This window comes from Typha angustifolia, chromosome 14, assembly GCF_048772165.1.
Source record: "Typha angustifolia cultivar Huaian chromosome 14, ASM4877216v1, whole genome shotgun sequence".
In the NCBI taxonomy this organism is placed as follows: Eukaryota; Viridiplantae; Streptophyta; class Magnoliopsida; order Poales; family Typhaceae; genus Typha; species Typha angustifolia.
In genome coordinates this window covers 12,769,093-12,786,215 of record NC_133252.1, presented here as the reverse complement: position 1 = coordinate 12,786,215, position 17,123 = coordinate 12,769,093, and the positions used below count along the sequence as shown (strand labels likewise).

General features: G+C 38.7%; 4 protein-coding genes and 1 long non-coding RNA gene across 8 annotated transcripts; 3 read left to right on the top strand and 2 right to left on the bottom strand.

Annotated features, from left to right (window-relative positions):
* Positions 1 to 114: 114 nt before the first annotated feature.
* On the bottom strand, positions 115 to 1,764 carry LOC140775448 (uncharacterized). The gene is made up of 2 exons (XR_012106750.1): positions 1,539 to 1,764; positions 115 to 621 (listed from the first exon to the last, which is right to left on the bottom strand). It is a non-coding gene; the product is annotated as an uncharacterized lncRNA (long non-coding RNA).
* An 819-nt stretch (positions 1,765 to 2,583) lies between these two features.
* LOC140775859 (serine carboxypeptidase-like 27) lies at positions 2,584 to 6,793 on the top strand. The gene is made up of 9 exons (XM_073119326.1): positions 2,584 to 3,241; positions 3,345 to 3,440; positions 3,540 to 3,632; positions 3,721 to 3,806; positions 3,906 to 4,166; positions 4,874 to 5,001; positions 5,104 to 5,199; positions 6,105 to 6,210; positions 6,368 to 6,793. Exons 1-9 carry the CDS (start codon positions 2,896 to 2,898, stop codon positions 6,506 to 6,508), a joined length of 1,353 nt encoding a protein of 450 aa, XP_072975427.1. The 5' UTR covers positions 2,584 to 2,895; the 3' UTR covers positions 6,509 to 6,793.
* Positions 6,794 to 7,497: 704 nt separating this feature from the next.
* Positions 7,498 to 8,233, top strand: LOC140775861 (uncharacterized). Its single transcript, XM_073119330.1, has one exon. The coding sequence runs from the start codon at positions 7,610 to 7,612 to the stop codon at positions 7,931 to 7,933; it is 324 nt and encodes a 107-aa protein (XP_072975431.1). The 5' UTR covers positions 7,498 to 7,609; the 3' UTR covers positions 7,934 to 8,233.
* A 1,470-nt stretch (positions 8,234 to 9,703) lies between these two features.
* On the bottom strand, positions 9,704 to 11,012 carry LOC140775860 (zinc finger protein MAGPIE-like). 3 transcript variants are annotated; one of them, XM_073119328.1, is made up of 3 exons: positions 10,694 to 11,005; positions 10,189 to 10,612; positions 9,704 to 10,021 (listed from the first exon to the last, which is right to left on the bottom strand). In XM_073119328.1, exons 1-3 carry the CDS (start codon positions 10,791 to 10,793, stop codon positions 9,820 to 9,822), a joined length of 726 nt encoding a protein of 241 aa, XP_072975429.1. In that variant the 5' UTR covers positions 10,794 to 11,005; the 3' UTR covers positions 9,704 to 9,819. The 3 variants fall into 3 exon arrangements, with proteins under 3 accessions (XP_072975429.1, XP_072975428.1, XP_072975430.1); XM_073119327.1 differs by having other exon boundaries at positions 10,189 to 11,007; XM_073119329.1 differs by having other exon boundaries at positions 9,879 to 10,065; positions 10,189 to 11,012.
* Positions 11,013 to 11,916: 904 nt separating this feature from the next.
* On the top strand, positions 11,917 to 16,627 carry LOC140776777 (phosphoinositide phospholipase C 2-like). 2 transcript variants are annotated; one of them, XM_073120632.1, is made up of 9 exons: positions 11,926 to 12,410; positions 13,149 to 13,345; positions 13,959 to 14,094; positions 14,168 to 14,401; positions 14,532 to 14,764; positions 14,949 to 15,066; positions 15,303 to 15,455; positions 15,527 to 15,613; positions 16,102 to 16,627. In XM_073120632.1, the coding sequence occupies exons 1-9, from the start codon at positions 12,087 to 12,089 to the stop codon at positions 16,393 to 16,395; spliced, it is 1,776 nt and encodes a 591-aa protein (XP_072976733.1). In that variant the 5' UTR covers positions 11,926 to 12,086; the 3' UTR covers positions 16,396 to 16,627. The 2 variants fall into 2 exon arrangements, with proteins under 2 accessions (XP_072976732.1, XP_072976733.1); XM_073120631.1 differs by lacking the exon at positions 15,527 to 15,613 and having other exon boundaries at positions 11,917 to 12,410.
* Positions 16,628 to 17,123: the final 496 nt, after the last annotated feature.

The following is a 17,123-nucleotide window of genomic DNA, read 5'->3' as shown; positions in this document are numbered from 1 at the left end:
GGCAGTAAAATCTTGCAAACCACCTCTGGCAACATATAGTTGTAAACACTACATCATACCACTGACTTGATACTTTCGACAAAACAAGCAATCGCTAAGTTTACAAAGTAAAGATACACCACTTGACGCAGAGCTGAGCCACTTTCACTGACTGATGGTCAAAGGCAACACACAAGAATAAACAGTTGAAACTTTTAAAAGCCAAGATCAATAATTAGTAGAATTAGTTCATGAAGGTATTCTATTGCTGCTTAAAACACAGGTCTAGGCGTCTAGCAATTTAAGGTCCACTTTGACATTTCTGTTTGTTCTTCTCCGTAACAAGCTCAGTCTTTGACAACAAAGAGAATGTTTAAAGCAGTTGGAGCTTAGCATAGAACTGTTGACATGAGAACACAGAGCTCCCTACTCTCCTGGGGCAGAAACTCCCTGCTTGAGCCTCTCCCTCTTCATCTTTTTTTTGGAGATGGGTTTCTTTTTTCTTGGAGGAAGGGTCTTTTGTGCATACATGTAAAGAGCATAGTTCCCAACTAGAAAGAGCAGCACAAGGCCTCCCACAACAAGCAAGACCACCATACCTGGGTTCAACCCTCTTTTCCCTTCCTCAACGATAACATTACCCTGTATATTGCAAAGATCATCATCTCATCACAGAAAAAGATAAAGAGGGGGAAAAAGAAAACTCTTAACAGTAAGCAAGATAAGAGAAGATAATAACGATACTCAACAACTGGATTATCACTAGGTGCATGGGTACCAAATCAGATATATGGATATAGTTGTGTATGCAAATCTATTTCCACAGTTAAAGGAATGTTTCAAGAATATGCTAAATATTGTGAAACTATTATTCCCGGCAAGATTTATTACTAATGTAATGCTGCAAGAACAGAGGAAATTTTAGTCTAAAACCGCAGAGGCAAATAAACGAGTAACATGAATGTGCTAGTGATATATCCTTCATTATTCATTATAAGGAGAATTTGTTGAGTTGGGTTCCCCCCCAAAGTAATTCAATCCTTCTATCATGTTACCACATGAACATGAACATAATCAAACTAATGTATGATGCACAAGCCAAATCTGATTCGTAATCTTTGAAATGCAATCAATATCATGAGATCTGTAAGTAAATAAAGGTGATTTGTAAATCCTTAAAGTGTCCTTGACCTTATACTCAAAGCTCTTTTCACATAAGTCTTTACATCAATTAAAAAGTCCATTTTTTTCCTTCTCGAGTCAATCAATTAATCCTAAATGCTGGACTCTCATGAAAATGCAAACGCACAACAAATGAACTCCAAATTACGACGAAATTGCAACATAATTGCTCATGCAAAGTGACCAATCCCACCACTCACCAACCAATCTAAAACAATTCATCAGAAAAACCTCAGATCTCACTCATGCATTGCCTCCTCCTCCCCCTCTTGCACACCAAACCCAGATCAAACTCCACTACGACAGATCCAATTAAAATCGACGACAGATCTGGAAACAAACTCAAAGCGCACATCAAAGGAGAGAAGAAGTATTACCTCACCATCAGTGAAAGAGAACTGATCGGCCATCGTACGCCGCCTCACCTACTCCTGCATTCCGGAACTAAGATCAGCTTAGTTTCTGTTAATTCGCGGATAATATCGAAAAGGTGGGAAACGCAGCTGGCGATCGGATTTACCAAATCGGATCCTCGATCTAGGGTTTATTAGGTGTTCTTATTCTATAGGAATAAAGAAGGGGGATAGAAAAGAGGAGATGGAAGCGTACCTTGTCCGTGCTACTCTCTCTCTCACTCCTCCTCTTCTTATATTATTCTTTCTTTTTAGAACATAATTATAGACTAAAACTCTAATTTTAAATATTTTTATAGAAAAATTATCTAATGATTTAGTAGCTCAACTCAACTATTTGATAACTTAATAGTACAGTTGACTTAAAAAAGCAGTTGACTTAAAAAAAGCAGTTCGATAGTATAACGACTTAAAACAAATCTACATATGATTTGAAGTCTAGGCTAAAATTATTTAACATTTAATTTATATAGTTTATTTTTAATACTTTGTTTTATCATAATGATTAGTTAAATTAATTATATATAAAAAATAACTTAATATACGTGGTAAATATTTAATTTCTATTTTGAAAAGTAGCACAATATTCTTTATAACGTCAGCTCCTGTTATGCCGAAATCAACTCAAATTGTCTTTAACGTACTGAAATCAAAATACAAAGGTCTAATGATACATACTTATACGATAGGGTGTGAATAATAAATAATAAAAATAAAAGGTAGGGTGTTTTTAATAAAGGTTACCTCGAGTCGCATCAATCTTCCATCACAATTATCCCGTTGCATCAGATGCAACAAACTCCTAAAGCCGGGGCTGGATACGATCTTACTTATATCTGAATTCCTGGTCACGGGAGTCCACCGCCAATTGTAACCCATTAATTGACTCCCCCAGCTCATTCCTCCGCTGGTCTCGTGGGACCCGTGCCTCTTTCCCACCATAACCGGTCCCATTTCCTCGTCGTTTCCCCCTCCCCTTATACTCCTCTCTTTCTCCTTTCCTCTCTTCCCTTCCTCTTTACTTCTTCCTTTATTCCATTCATTACTCCTGCCTCCCAACCCACCACGACGCAATCAATGGCTATTCCCGCCAACCCATGTGCTATTCTCCTGCTCTATTCTTATTCTATTATTACTTATCCCGGCATTATTCTAACCTCGCGTAATGCGGTAAATCTCCTCGTTTCCCGTTGTTTTTATGCTCTAATCAAGCTTTCTTGCAAGTAAAAGAACCCATCTTTCCTGTGTCTCTGATCTCGATGTCAACGGTCTCCCTCCCTTTTCTTCTCACTTGGGTCTCTCCCTTTCCACACAAGGGGTGATGGGTCTCACTCTCGTGTTGCTGCTCTTGTTGGTAGGAGTGGGGTGCGGGTTCTTGGTAGATCAAGAGAATGATCGCATTACCTATCTCCCAGGGCAACCCGCCAATGTGGGATTCTCCCAGTACTCCGGATATGTTACCGTTCATCCTGGACATGGCCGTGCTTTGTTCTATTGGCTTATTGAGGCAGTGCCGGCGGCTGGGGAGTCTGCGCCGCTAGTTCTCTGGCTTAATGGCGGGCCCGGGTGCTCGTCGATCGGGTATGGCGCGTCAGAGGAGCTCGGCCCCTTTCGGATTGGCTCAGATGGACAGACCCTTCATCTCAATGGCAATTCATGGAATAAAGGTGATTTCGGATGCAAGATGTGATTTTTATGGGGTTTGAGATTGTTTTGGTGTCATTTGAGGCTGACCAACTTGGTATTTTGACTGTTGTTGGGTGTTTGCAGCCGCCAATTTGCTGTTCTTGGAGTCCCCGGCCGGAGTCGGGTTCTCGTACTCGAATACTTCGTTGGATCTGTATACATCGGGAGACATGAAGACAGGTTTCAGTTCACTGTTTCACTACGATGCTTATAGAACTTGTTTGTTGGCATGATCTGATACTGTGTATTGACTTCTTTACTCCCTTTTGTTTCTGCTAGCTATGGATGCCTATGCTTTTCTTGTAAATTGGTTTGAGAGGTTCCCTCAATACAAGCATCGGGAGTTCTACGTCGCTGGCGAAAGCTATTCAGGTTCTATTTACCGATAGGTGTTTCATTGAGTAATTTTTGACAGCTATTCTGCAACAAAGCTCTTAATCATTCATCTACTTCATCTCAGGGCATTATGTCCCTCAATTATCTCAGATTATCTATCAGAGAAATAAGGGGATCCAGAATCCCATTATTAATCTCAAGGGTTTTATGGTAAATTTGGAACTCTTCTATAATATTACCTCATTTAATTTCTAGTGCTTTACTGTAGTTCGGGTTTGAGACTTCATTCTGATGGAATGCTAATATCAGGTAGGTAATGCTGTTACTGATGACTACCATGATTATGTGGGTACTTTTGAGTACTGGTGGACACATGGTCTGATCTCAGATGCCACTTATCATAAGCTGAGGGTTACATGTAACCTCCAATCCTCACAACATCCTTCAGTCGAGTGTGTAAAGAACCTCGATGCAGCAAGTACTGAAGAAGGGAATATAGACCCATACAGCATATATACACGCCCATGCAATAGCACTGCTTCTCTCAAGCTCAGCTTAAGGGGTCGCTATGTAAGCTAATCTGCTCACTATACTTTTTTCTTCTGAGCACCATCTTAATTGCCTTTTGATAAATTTTTTATAAAATTTAAGTACTTATTTGCAAGTTGGTCACACCACAATAATATTGACCAGAAAGACTTATGAGAAGTATTTATTAAATCTCTCATTTGATAGAACACAAAATGTTAAGACTTTTATGGGCTACCTATATGTTCAATCATGCTTCTGGGTAAGATTAATGAGTACAAACCTAGCAACAGATTTTGAAAACGAGTATAGTTCTAACTGCGAATTGTAAGATGCCTGCTTGGTGTTGCAAGAAGAGCAAAATATGAACTGGGTTCCTTATGGCACGAGTCAGATAATAGCAAATGGAAGAAGATATATTACATATCTCAGAGTTAGCAGAGACCTTATAATGTACTGATAGGGAGTAACAACTTGATTCAATTTAGAAGTGCCACAGAGGGAAGTGAGAGACCAAAATATATCTAAAGGTAGAAGCAGTCAGAAAAGGGGGAAAAAAAATCTGATGGTCCTTAGACTGATGAAGGGGATATAGCCCCACATAAAGCTGAATGGTACTGTTATTATAATAGGATTCATGTAATCGATTTGTCACTTCTTCATATCATTGCTGATATAGAGTTATGTTGATTCATCTCACTTATGAACTGCTGCTTTAATGATCTGATATCATTTAAATTTTTATTCAGCCTTGGATGTCCAGAGCTTATGATCCCTGCACTGAGAGATATGCCAAAGCTTACTACAATCGTCCGGAAGTGCAAAAGGCACTCCATGCTAACATTACTGGGATTCATTATCAATGGGATACTTGCAGGTATATTTTCTTATACATCAACAAAAATTACTGTCTGAACTTTAAGTGTATTTTGCATTTTATTTTGACATTAGAGGAATTAATTTTCTGCATCCGTATTAGTGATATTGTTGGAACCTACTGGGCTGATTCTCCTAGATCTATGCTTCCTATTTACCGGGAGCTAATTGCAGCTGGTTTAAGGATATGGGTGTACAGGTACTTTAATTTATCATCCAATTTCATTTAGCAATAATATGCTGACCTGCTGTTATTTGTGGTTGTTTGCTTGAAAGTTTTAGATTGGGCATAAGTGTATCACTACTAATATGTAGCAGGCCCACCAAATCTGTCGGGACCATATTGTAGCAAGGCTGTCTATGATAATATTACCGAAATGAAGATCTCTTTTCTAATTCCCATCATATGTGAAAATTTTACTTTTCTCAAAAGTAAGTTCCAGAAATTCACATTTTGATTGGGATGGTGATTACTCACCTACAATTCTCATTGGTTCTTCTCTTTTAGAGAAGGGCATAGATCTAGTAATTCTGGAACTTGCTTTTGTGAAGTTCATTATTTCCTTTTATCAGACTTAGAATGGAGTCAATGGACTATTCATATCACATGGACTATTAGTTTCCCTCATACATTCTGTAATTTTTGAGAATTTATGTGACAACGGGCATGCCAATACAAATATAAGTTTTAAACTTGGTAATAAGTTCATCTTCTAGGAACCAAGGATTGAGGTTTTGTGCAATAGTAATGATCAGGAGGATTCAGCTTAAACTGTTTGTAGTTGGTTACATGAATCCTTTTATGCTATTCAGATATATAGCAGTGTTCTTCAGCAAATAACAGCCAAAAAACTAATTGCTCACTAATTCTGTGAAGGTTTCTTCCTCTTTCTTGTTTTCAATGGATTAGCTAATAGCAATTAGATGAAGATGACAATTCCTGCTGATAAATGAGGATGCTAATAATTTCCTAAACCTGTTTGAAAGTTTTAACTTGTTTGATGCTGCAATGTCTGAGTTCTTCATTTGCCTTTTTAACTACTTGTATTATCTTCTCGTTCATCATGCCATCTCTAAACACTTCTCTCCTTACCCTACTGGCAGCGGAGATACAGATGCAGTAGTCCCTGTAACTGCAACCAGGTACTCGATAGACGCCCTCAAGCTCCCAACTATCATCAACTGGTATCCGTGGTACGACAAAGGAAAGGTCAGTTCACAATTCCTTCACTTATCCATACCCTAACTAATTCCTAAGCTTGTAGAATCCATAGTAACCATAAAAGTAAGTTGATACATAGCATGGTGGATTTGTAATTTAGATCTACTAGTTTCTAAATGAAATCTCTTTGATGTCATTTTGATAGGTTGGGGGGTGGAGCCAAGTGTATAAAGGATTGACATTTGTAACCATAGCAGGAGCAGGACATGAAGTTCCTCTCCATCGCCCACGACAGGCATTGATATTGTTCAGACATTTTTTGCAGAACAAGGCCATGCCTGGCTGAAAAACATAGACAAAGGCATCTCTCATCTATGTGAGGGCTGGGAAGGCTGCATCATTAAATGATAACTAATGCTTAAGCTTAGGACAACTGTTGTTATAGGTCATTAAAATTCCTTTTTTTCTTTTGTTTTCTGGGTCTAATTAAAGCTCTTACATAGTATTTGCATTCATAGCAGCCACTCTACCAGTGATGTTAATGATGGCTGTCCAACAATAAATGATTAATGGATGATTGTTTGACAATATTTATTACAAATATGCACTGTATTTAATATTTAGAAAAATTTATATAATTGTCACTGAAAACATTCAAAATATTACAATTGCTGTTACTTTTAAAAAAAATTATTATTGCCATAGAAATTATTATGTTTTTTTTTATTATCATTCTGTTAATTAAATCTATCTAGTCATAATTAAAACGTAACTTAGATTTACAAAAGATTATTTTGCCCTGTATAATTTATTAAAAGTAATCTAAAAGCTATTTAATATTATATCATATTATTACTGATAAATATTTTACATTTTAAACTAGAAAAAGGAGTATTTATTAATTTTAATACAAATTAATTATAATGATAATTATGAAATAATCAAAAACATTTAGTGGTAACTCTGATACTTTGTTTTGTGGATAAGTGGGTATAAACTGGAATATGTAGTGTTGGTGATTAAACTGTATCCATGGGGTTAGTGGTAAATATTATTGAGGTTAAACTTAATGGACATATGAAAGTAATTAAGTTGATTTAAATTAGAAAAACAAATTAATTAACGTAAAATTAAACCTTGTTATTATATTCTAACACAGAACACCCTCTATCCCCGTTGTCCTAGTCCTCCTCTCAACTCTGTTACACTGCTCCCCGACGTCTTAAACCTTCTCCACGCGACACGCGTCCATCCGGGGGCCCTTTGTCCCCCAACTTATCCTAATCCGCCAGATATCTCCACGCAATACCCGGATAAACTTCGCGTTCCCCCTGACAGAGAAATACTTGGATCTCGAGCTTAATAGAAAGCAAAGAGGAGAGATTTTAAACCTTAAAATCCTCGTTTTTCTCTTGTTCTACTCTTATAATTGTTCTCGATTTCGACGATGGCGAGAGGGAGCTCGCAATCGCAAGCCTCGGCGACGGGCGGGTCCGGATCCCGGCCGGCCACGGCAGTACCACGAGGCACGCCGGCGGCGGCGGCAGGGATGCGGAGGAGGAGGGTTGGCGGCGGAGGCGGCAGCGGTGGATTCGGTGGCGGGGGAGGTGGGAGCAATATGCTTCGATTTTACACGGACGACGCGCCAGGGTTGAAGATGACGCCCACGGTGGTGCTCGTGATGAGCCTTTGCTTCATCGGATTCGTCACCGCTCTCCATGTGTTCGGTAAGCTCTATCGCTATCGATCCGCCGCCGCTGGTGGTTCTTGATTCGCCTCGATGTAAAAGGATCACGGGGTCGACTTGCTTGGTTTGCTTTGGTCTAATCGAATCGACGCTTTTTTTTGGTGCTTTTAGCTGGTGATCGTTTAAGATAAGGGTTAGAGGAGAATGGATCTTTCTCTGTTTCCTTCTCCTGTATCGTTGTAGGGTTTGATTTGCTTCTGAGTTGATATACTGTGCTTTGTTTAAAAAAAAAAGTTGGGGTTTTGGTACGCTGAAATGATTAAATTCTCCCTATTGTGCTCCATTTTGGTTTTGTGGTGATTTAATTCCAATATTATTGATTTACTGCTGTTATTAGTACTGGTTTATAACTGCATTTATTGTGTTGTTAAACATGTGGAAATATCTAAACTTTTTTTTATACTGAAGTGATGTGTTCATCTAAACTACTCGATGCAAATATTGTTAATTAGATAGGTGTTAAAACTATTAGACCCACCATGGTGGTGAGATTGTATGATTGAGTAAATTATAAGACTTGGTTTGGGCGATTGGAAGGGGCAGACTGAACAGAGCAAATACCAAGTTTGGCAGTAGCTTTTTTTATCCTATAGTGACAGATGTTCTCTTAAAAGTGTACTGATTAATCTTTATGAAGAGTCACTTGTAAGATGCTAATTAAAGTTTAGTTGCCTGCTCGATATATAATGGAAGCAGTTTTGTAGATGTGGGGTTTTCAATCTGAGAATTCTGCTTGGCTTTGTGTGGAGGGCCCTCTGATTCGAGTATTTGGATAGTGAAACTTATCATTTTCCAGATATCTCATCTCTTTACACACAGGTATGGATTCAGGGATTTTTGAAGCTTAAAAGTGGTATAGCCTCATTGCATAAGAAAAGATTTTTCATTTAGTCTCCAGTGCCCTGACATGGATCTTAGTTTCGGCTTGATTATTTACGCCACGGGTAACATGATTGTTGATGTTAGTCACTTCTTTTCTTGGCATTTCTGTGGGGCTGTTTCGTCGATAAAGTTGTTCTGATCTCTTCAACTGGAGGTTTTTGTTACTGATATTTACAACTTATCCTGTCGTGTTTTTAGAAAATGAATGAAAACGGCGAAAGTTGAAAAGAGATTCTGCTTTGCCGTTTGGGTTGATGTCTCTCTTGAGATAAACAAGTCAAAGATAGATCTTGTTTTCCTTCTTTGCTGGTTAGATTGTTCTATTATTCTTTTCTTGCTTTCTAGGAAGTGTGTACTTTCTTAGGATCTATTTCCTTTTCCCTTGCCGACATCTTTTCCTTATTATTTCTCTTTGCCTTTTAGAGTCCTATAGCTAATAGCACATTGTTCTTTTCGACTTTCTGTTCTCAATTTGCTTCGTCAGAATCTTTGTTTTGTTCCTGACATATTTCAGCCTTATCATTTCTAGTGCCTTCAATCTCATTGCACCTATCCTCTATTTACAATGAAATTTTTTGATTCTCTGAAGGTCTGTCACCAATAGGCGAAATTATTTTCTGTTTGCTGTATTAGGAGTTATTAATTAGCCTGGTGAGATCGTTCAAGGTTCTGTACCTGATATCCTGGTGAAATTAAGAATGCCAGTGCCTATGATGCTCATTGATCATCTTCCTCCTATTTTGTGGTTGATGCTGCTTACAATGTGTGATAAAGCTTTGCCAAACTCTGGTACCTGACCAAGCGTACAGATATGTTCATGGCAATGCTCCTTTACACACTAGTATGATGCAGATGAGTGTAGAAAGATGCTAAATTGTCATCTCTTCTGCAATGCAGAATAGTTATCAGGGATGAAACAAAGCATGAATTTGCTCCAGTGAATAATTTATTTCACGTAAACTGAATCGAATCCATATACATTTGGGTGCGTTCTTTTGATACATCAACCTGAATATCGTGAGGACATCTTACAGTGCTTCCTTCGCTCTCTGCTCGTCCTCGTCTTCTTCCGTCTGAGTCGACGCCTGTCCCCATAAGCTCGGGAACAGCAAGTCATTGTTAAAGGTGTTAGCTTTAAAGCGCAAATCATCCACAGCTTCGAAGCCTTCATCGCTTTCTGCTGCTGCTGGTGCATCACAGGAAGCTCTATGCACTAAGTAACTCTCCTTTCTGCTTCCCAACCACCAGGAGATGAATCAATGACAAGTAGTTTTCTTAATGAAAGAGGAAAAGTTTAGTTCTTTATTCATACCATATCAGATGACAGCGGAAATGGGAAGCAATTCCTTTTGTTCTAAAAGAAAGAGATATAGAAGGCCAATTTATAAGAAGGCTACCTGGAGAAGAGGGTGCCACATAAGCACTCGTACTCCCGGCTCCCGCAGATCCGCACGTGCGCCTTCCAATCCGTGCGGACGGCGTACCTCTTGGAGCACGTGCCGCACGCCCACTTCCTCTCCCCGTGCTTGCGGCGGTAGTGCTTCTTGATCCCGGTGAGGTCGCCCAGCGCCCGGTTCGGGTCGTGGTGCACGCACCCCTCCTCCGGGCACACGTACGCCCGCTTTAGCTTCTCTGCCGACGACGACGACGACGACGATGACGATGGCTTCTTCTCGGGGGAGCTCCACGCCTGGCTGTGGCCACGGCGGTGGATCCGGAGGTTCTGCTCGCGGCGGAACTCCTTGCCGCACGTGTCGCACGTGTAGGTACTCGACGAGAGGAGCGTCCTCGGGGAGAGCGTGATCACCTCCGCCTTCGGATCTGAACAAAAACGAGGGCTTATTTGTGTGATGGAACGGGGACTCTCGGAGGCAAAAGCGAGGAAGAAGGTCTCGGATCTACCTGGATTCCCCGGGAGATTTCTTTTCCTCTTCGAACACGATGCCGAGGGATCGGAGTCTGGATCAGGGTTTGGGGCTTCTTCTTCTGCTCCGGTCATCATCTTCTTCTCGGGATTGATCGCGCGATCGGTCCGATGCGCCTGAGGAACTTAGTTTTCCCTTGTAATTCTCCTTTTCTCCTTACTTTCTTTAAGCTTTCAGGCCCGGCCCGATCCTGACCATACTTGGCTTGGATTAAGTTGGGTCCACATCAGGCTTATGTTTATTGGATTATTGCTTTCCTCCGCAGGATAAAAGATTTTATCCGAAATAAATCCTCCTTTTATCTCAAAAGTTTTTACCAGGTGTCAAAATAAACTAAGTTGCTTGGGTTTGGTTTAAGCTGTGCGAGTCTATACTTTATTTTGAGCAAGTCTAAGCTTAGCTAAAGTTGGCTTATTTAGGCTCAGCTTGTCTTGAGTTCAGCTTAAAAATATACTTAATTTAATTTCTAGATCAGCTCGAACAATATTGAGCTTGAATCTAGAACTAAAGTCAAAATTAATTTCGAGTTGTGCTCATGCTCCTTGGCTCGTTTAGACCCCTAATTTTTAATGTGTAAATTATGGTAAAGAAAGAAAAAAGTTTGGCCAAATTAAAAAAAAAATCTTAAGTAGATAATATAAACAGTTTAATATAAAATTACTTAACTCTTAATCTAATTTTTAATATTCGTTTTCCAATTAAATACCAAAGAAATTGGAAAACTATCGTCTTTCCTTTAACACCGCTAACAAAGCGATCAACTTCCCATGTGATTGATGTGACTACGACTTCCAAATTCCAATTACTAAATATATCACGGAAGGCTCCTTTGCTTCTAAATATTATTTTCAACACCGGTGTAAAATGAATAAAAATAGTACGACTTATTCCCATTCCACTCAAGTTGGTTCCAACCAAATTACTATCAAATCGGTAGGGACTAGGGAATCGCTTTTTCGCTGTTAATATGACACTCTGTTCATCAGAAAGTCAGAACAACTCTTAATAATTAAGCAAAATAGATCTCGTGTCTTCTACACGTACACGCCTCTATTTTATTTATTCATGCCAAAAAGATTGAGAATAAAGTTCATATTAAAATCTTGAGGAGTGTAGGCATGAATAGAATTACTTAGAGGTGGTGTTATGTAAAAGAATCATTTTAAAAAAGGTTAAATCCCGCCTGTGTCTTTGTCACGATCCGAATCCCCTCGCTCCACACCAAAGTCGTCCACTACGTCCTCGAGGACGAGGACTTCCCCCTCTTTATAATCCCTCCCTCCCAATGCCTGGGCCATGGAGAAGCTAAAGAGATCGAGGTGAGAAGAAACGAAGTGAGATCGAGAGGAGGAGGAGAGAAAGGGAATAAGATGGGGAGCTACAAGTATTGCATGTGCTTTACCAGGAAGTTCCGGTGGAGCGAGGCGGCGCCGCCGGCCGACGTGAAGGCGGCGTTCGCGGCGTACGCCGACGGCGAAGCGCATATTAGTGCCGAGCAGTTCCGTCGGTTCCTCGCTGAGTCGCAGGGCGAGTCGGATGTCTCCCTCGCCGATGCCGAGAAGATCGCCAATCGGATCCGGCAGCTCGACGGTCGCATCCACCTTGGGAACCTCGGGGCCAAGCACTTCCTCGCGCTCGAGGATTTCCACGATTATCTTTTCTCCGACGATCTCAATCCGCCTATCAAGTCGGAGGTACGAATTGCCGCGTACCTGAGAGATTTTGTTTTGATCTATGCGGATTTGATAGGTAGATGCATGTAATAGATGGATGAAGTGAATGTGTGATGTCATAGTCGGTAGATCTCGCTCGATCTACTTAAAGGTACTGTTGTGGTAAAGATTGGATTTTGGGAGTAGATTAACAGGTAAAGGTTCTTGCCTTGGAAAAGAAAATTTGAACATATGGTGAATTTGAATGTTGAGGTGAAGTTGAATCATAAATAATTACTCTTCTCTTTATGTTATAGTTGCAAATCAAATAGGATATTTGTTGTTTATCATAGATTCAGATATTTTACGATTCTGCTCAAAATCCTGGAAATATTAGTTGGTTTCTGTAATTCGTAGATTTTTAGATTTGAACCTGAGTTGCAAAATGATATTAGTTTTTATGAAGTCTAAGCATTGTTTGTTTTTAGTCTTCTCCCTTCTCCTGCTTTCCAATTTTAGGGGGTTAGCAAGAAGAAGCCAAAAAATTGTTAATGTTTAGTATATTGATCATAGCCTCTCTGCTCTGATCAATTCTTTAGTTTCTCTTATGGCATATACAAAAGTAGTATAAATTGTTAATATGTTGATTTAGTATTTGAATCCAAAAGAATTCTAAATCTTTGGCTTTTCCCATCAATAGATCATTTTATAAAAGAGATACATCTGACTGGATATTGCTTTACTGTAAATGATATACTTAGCAACTCGTCCATTTCTCAGGTTCACCAGGACATGACTGCTCCAATATCCCATTATTACATATACACAGGCCATAATTCATACTTGACCGGGAACCAGCTAAGCAGTAACTGCAGTGATGCCCCAATCATAAAAGCATTGCAGAGAGGCGTGAGAGTTATTGAACTGGATATGTGGCCAAATTCTACAAAAGATGATGTCGCTATTCTTCATGGAAGGTATTGATGTTCGAACATCAACTGCTCAATATGTAGTATTAGGATTTTTGCTCATTGTACTCAAAACCTTACTCTTGAATGTTTTTTTTTTTTTTTTTTTTTGAAAAATTACTCATGAGATCTGTCAATATATCCTTTCAGATCAACTTGAACACTTGATGATGATCTTCTTGAGTTGAACTCCAATATAACATGAAAAATTATCATGATTTTCTTTTAATCTGCCTTGTGCTGAGATAGGTCAAAGACCTGATACTTCTGCTGGTAGAGATGTGATAAATCATAAATGAATACATCAAAGCTACTGAAAGGTCTAGGGATATGTGGGAAAAAAGAGTGATTTTCAATTGAAAATAGTCTACGGGGCCTTTTTTCCCTTCTATGATTTTGCACAAACAACATCATGCATATGTTTCTAAAACACAGTATACCAGATCCTTTGTATCCTTTCTCGCATTGCAAGACCATCTCTTAAGTATTGCCTTCATTTTCTTACAACTATTCTTAGCTGATCAAAATAGTCGAAACATAGAAAAGTGAAAGTCATATTGTAGTATACTAATGCGCCCTTTCCTTTTCACACATCTCTTATTTATTCTTCTGAAATTTGAAGGACGCTGACTTCTCCTGTAACACTTATCAAGTGTTTGACGTCCATTAAAGAGTATGCTTTTGTTGCATCTCCATATCCTCTTGTGATCACACTAGAGGACCATCTAACACCAGATCTGCAAGCAAAAGTAGCTGAGGTAAGTTTCATACTTTCTTGTGCAAGTGTGTAAATTTCATTGGATCTTCATGTTAACTGCTAAATAAATATAGATGATCACTCAAACTTTTGGAGACATGCTTTATCACCCTGATTCAGACCCTCTGAAGGAATTTCCATCTCCTGAAGCTCTGAAGAATAGGATTATTATCTCCACTAAACCACCAAAGGAGTACCTTGAGTCCAGGGGTGATAAGAATGACTCTCATAAAGGGAAGGATTCAACTGACGAAGAAGCCTGGGGAATAGAAGTTGCAGATTTTAAACCTGAAGAATGTGATGATAAGGTATGTCCGCACTTCAAGAGGATGTATATCTCCTTTCATAATTCAAAATTTTCTTGTGTGGCAACTATTGCTACTGTTACTACTAGATATGATTGCAAAGCATAATGAACTTGATCGTCATGAGGATCAGGATGATGAAGATTTTGATGATGATGATGATGATGATGATGATGATGATGATGATGCTAAATTTCAGCAAACTTCTGCCAATCAGTATAGAAGCCTAATTACTATTCAGGCTGGGAAACCTAAAGGCCGTTTAAGAAATGCACTAAAGGTGGAGTCTGATAAAGTTAGACGTCTTAGTTTGAGTGAACAACAGCTTGCAAAGGCAGCAGCATCTCATAGCCCCGATCTAGTAAGGTACATTTGTAGTTTCTACAAACACTTAATTATGACAATTTTATTATTCCCGAAATGCTAATTTTTTCCATGTATACATTCATAATTAATCATAGCTAATTCTTAGTTACTCGCTCTGGCACACTTGTAATGCCCCTTTATTCTTTGTTTCACAAGTTCTTGATCTTTGAAATCTGATGTACAGGTTCACTCAGAAGAATATTCTCAGGATATATCCAAAGGGTACACGCTTTAATTCTTCCAATTACAATCCATTACTTGCCTGGAAGCATGGCGCTCAAATGGTTGCATTCAATATGCAGGTTAACTTCTTATGGTTAAACATGAGCTTAGAGTTTGTCAAATATGTATCGTTACGTGGTTAATTTATTTCATTGAGCATTTGCCAAAGTTATTTTGGCAATTGTATCATCTAATTTTCCAGTGCGCCAGATACGAACTCTTGTGCCAAAATTGTTGGCCTTATGTAAATGTACCTAAGTTCACTGAACTACCATTAATATGCTTTTCCTAGTCTTGATCTATCTCCCTTTGACAGGGATATGGAAGGTCACTCTGGTTGATGCAAGGATTTTATAGAGCCAATGGAGGCTGTGGTTATGTAAAGAAGCCTGATTTCTTGCTGAAGACTGGTCCACATGGTGAGGTTTTTGATCCAACAGCAAGTTTGCCTGTTAAGAAAATTCTGAAGGTGGGATATTTGTGACTTGTGAGTTAATTTTGTCTATTCCCTATTTTCCTATTTAACTATTCTGACAATAGGTTAAAGTATACATGGGGGACGGATGGCGCATCGATTTTAGTAAGACACATTTTGATGCCTTCTCCCCTCCAGATTTTTACACGAGGGTAAGAGACCTATATTCAGCCAGTACTTTTCCTTAACTCTACCTCATATACTTGTATACTTTGAACAGGTTATGTGTCTTGCCCCCGGTTTAGGACTATATGTTCATCAGCCTTCATTATAGAAATAAATTTGTCAGCTTGAAACAGCTCGAGTTTGCATCGTTTCAACTTGGTTCAAGCTTAATAGTTTATTAACTATATGCAACTCAAACTTTGAGTTGTTGAATGAAGGAGCTGAACTTTAGTGCAGAAAACATCTCCTGAGCTTCGCTTAAATTAGCTCGTATAAGTAACTATATATCGTGTATTCTAATATTGCATATTTAAAACAAGAGCTTGAGCTGACCTCCTCTCGATTTGTAAGTTCGAGCTAGAATCTATGGATATGCAATTTTGAACAAACCTTCTTACCTCAGCTAGCTAGAGCTCATCTCACTACAACATTATTCAGTATAGGAAATGACTGGTCAATATTAATCATTCTCCAGGTAGGGATAGCTGGAGTCCCAGCTGATACTGTGATGAAGAAAACAAAGACGATGGAGGACGAGTGGGTACCAATATGGAATGAGGAATTTATCTTCCCATTAACTGTCCCAGAATTAGCTTTGCTGAGAGTAGAAGTTCATGAATATGACATGTCTGAGAAGGATGACTTTGGAGGGCAAACCTGCCTGCCTGTATCAGAGCTAAAACCAGGGATTCGTGCTGTGCCACTCTACGACCGCAAGGGAAATAAGTTCAGATCTGTAAGGCTACTCATGCGTTTCGAGTTCGTCTGACACTCAGGCATAATCTTATAGTATGATGGATTGTGCCTCAGTAAGAGATCCTATTGCAATATCTTGTAATTCATTCTTCTTTAGCCTTGAGGCTGAGAGTATTGTATTGTATCAATAAAAGAGATCAGCTGCAGTACCTGGAGGTTAAGGACATGTACATATCTTTAATCTAAGCCGTTCTCATGCTGTGGTATATGAATTTATATAAATATATCGATGGTTGTGTATGATCCACCTACTGGTGATACAAAATTTTCTACGTAAAAACAGGACATAATTTCGCTGTCGGATTTTAGCATCTCAGCATTTGCATTTTATGCCCTATTACCACAAAAAGAAAATCCTTTTTATTTTACTTGTTTGCATATATATAGGGACAGAAATTTTATCATATATAAGTAATGAGATAAATTGCTAGTTTAATTGTTTCAAATGTAGTAAAGAGTTGATGAACAAAACAATAATATATTCTCAACTCCGAGGTCTTTAGCAACATCCAACAAAAATAAATAAATAAATAAGTAAAGGGAAACTATTTTTTTTTTTAAAGAAATTTGGGGGAAGCTATATTTTATTCTTATTTATTAAATCTAAATTCACTCTCTTATAGTTTCCTTTATATTATTTTTCTCTTATGATTATATTCAAATTAACATATTTGACTAATTTATGAATCAAATTTAAAGTAACTAGTTAGAGATAAAATCACGGATACTTAGATAAGCTTT

Bases quoted from the DNA above. Each gene is read 5' to 3' on its own strand.
- LOC140775861 (XM_073119330.1), top strand. From the start codon at position 7,610: ATGGCGAGAGGGAGCTCGCAATCGCAAGCCTCGGCGACGGGCGGGTCC.
- LOC140775859 (XM_073119326.1), top strand. From the start codon at position 2,896: ATGGGTCTCACTCTCGTGTTGCTGCTCTTGTTGGTAGGAGTGGGGTGC. The intron at 3,242-3,344 runs GTGATTTCGGAT...GGGTGTTTGCAG, and splicing joins TGGCAATTCATGGAATAAAG to CCGCCAATTTGCTGTTCTTG. The intron at 6,211-6,367 runs GTCAGTTCACAA...TCATTTTGATAG, and splicing joins CGTGGTACGACAAAGGAAAG to GTTGGGGGGTGGAGCCAAGT.
- LOC140776777 (XM_073120632.1), top strand. From the start codon at position 12,087: ATGGGGAGCTACAAGTATTGCATGTGCTTTACCAGGAAGTTCCGGTGG. The intron at 13,346-13,958 runs GTATTGATGTTC...TGAAATTTGAAG, and splicing joins GTCGCTATTCTTCATGGAAG to GACGCTGACTTCTCCTGTAA. The intron at 15,456-15,526 runs GTGGGATATTTG...TTCTGACAATAG, and splicing joins CTGTTAAGAAAATTCTGAAG to GTTAAAGTATACATGGGGGA.
- LOC140775860 (XM_073119327.1), bottom strand. From the start codon at position 10,793: ATGATGACCGGAGCAGAAGAAGAAGCCCCAAACCCTGATCCAGACTCC. The intron at 10,022-10,188 runs GTAGCCTTCTTA...GTTGGGAAGCAG, and splicing joins TGTGGCACCCTCTTCTCCAG to AAAGGAGAGTTACTTAGTGC.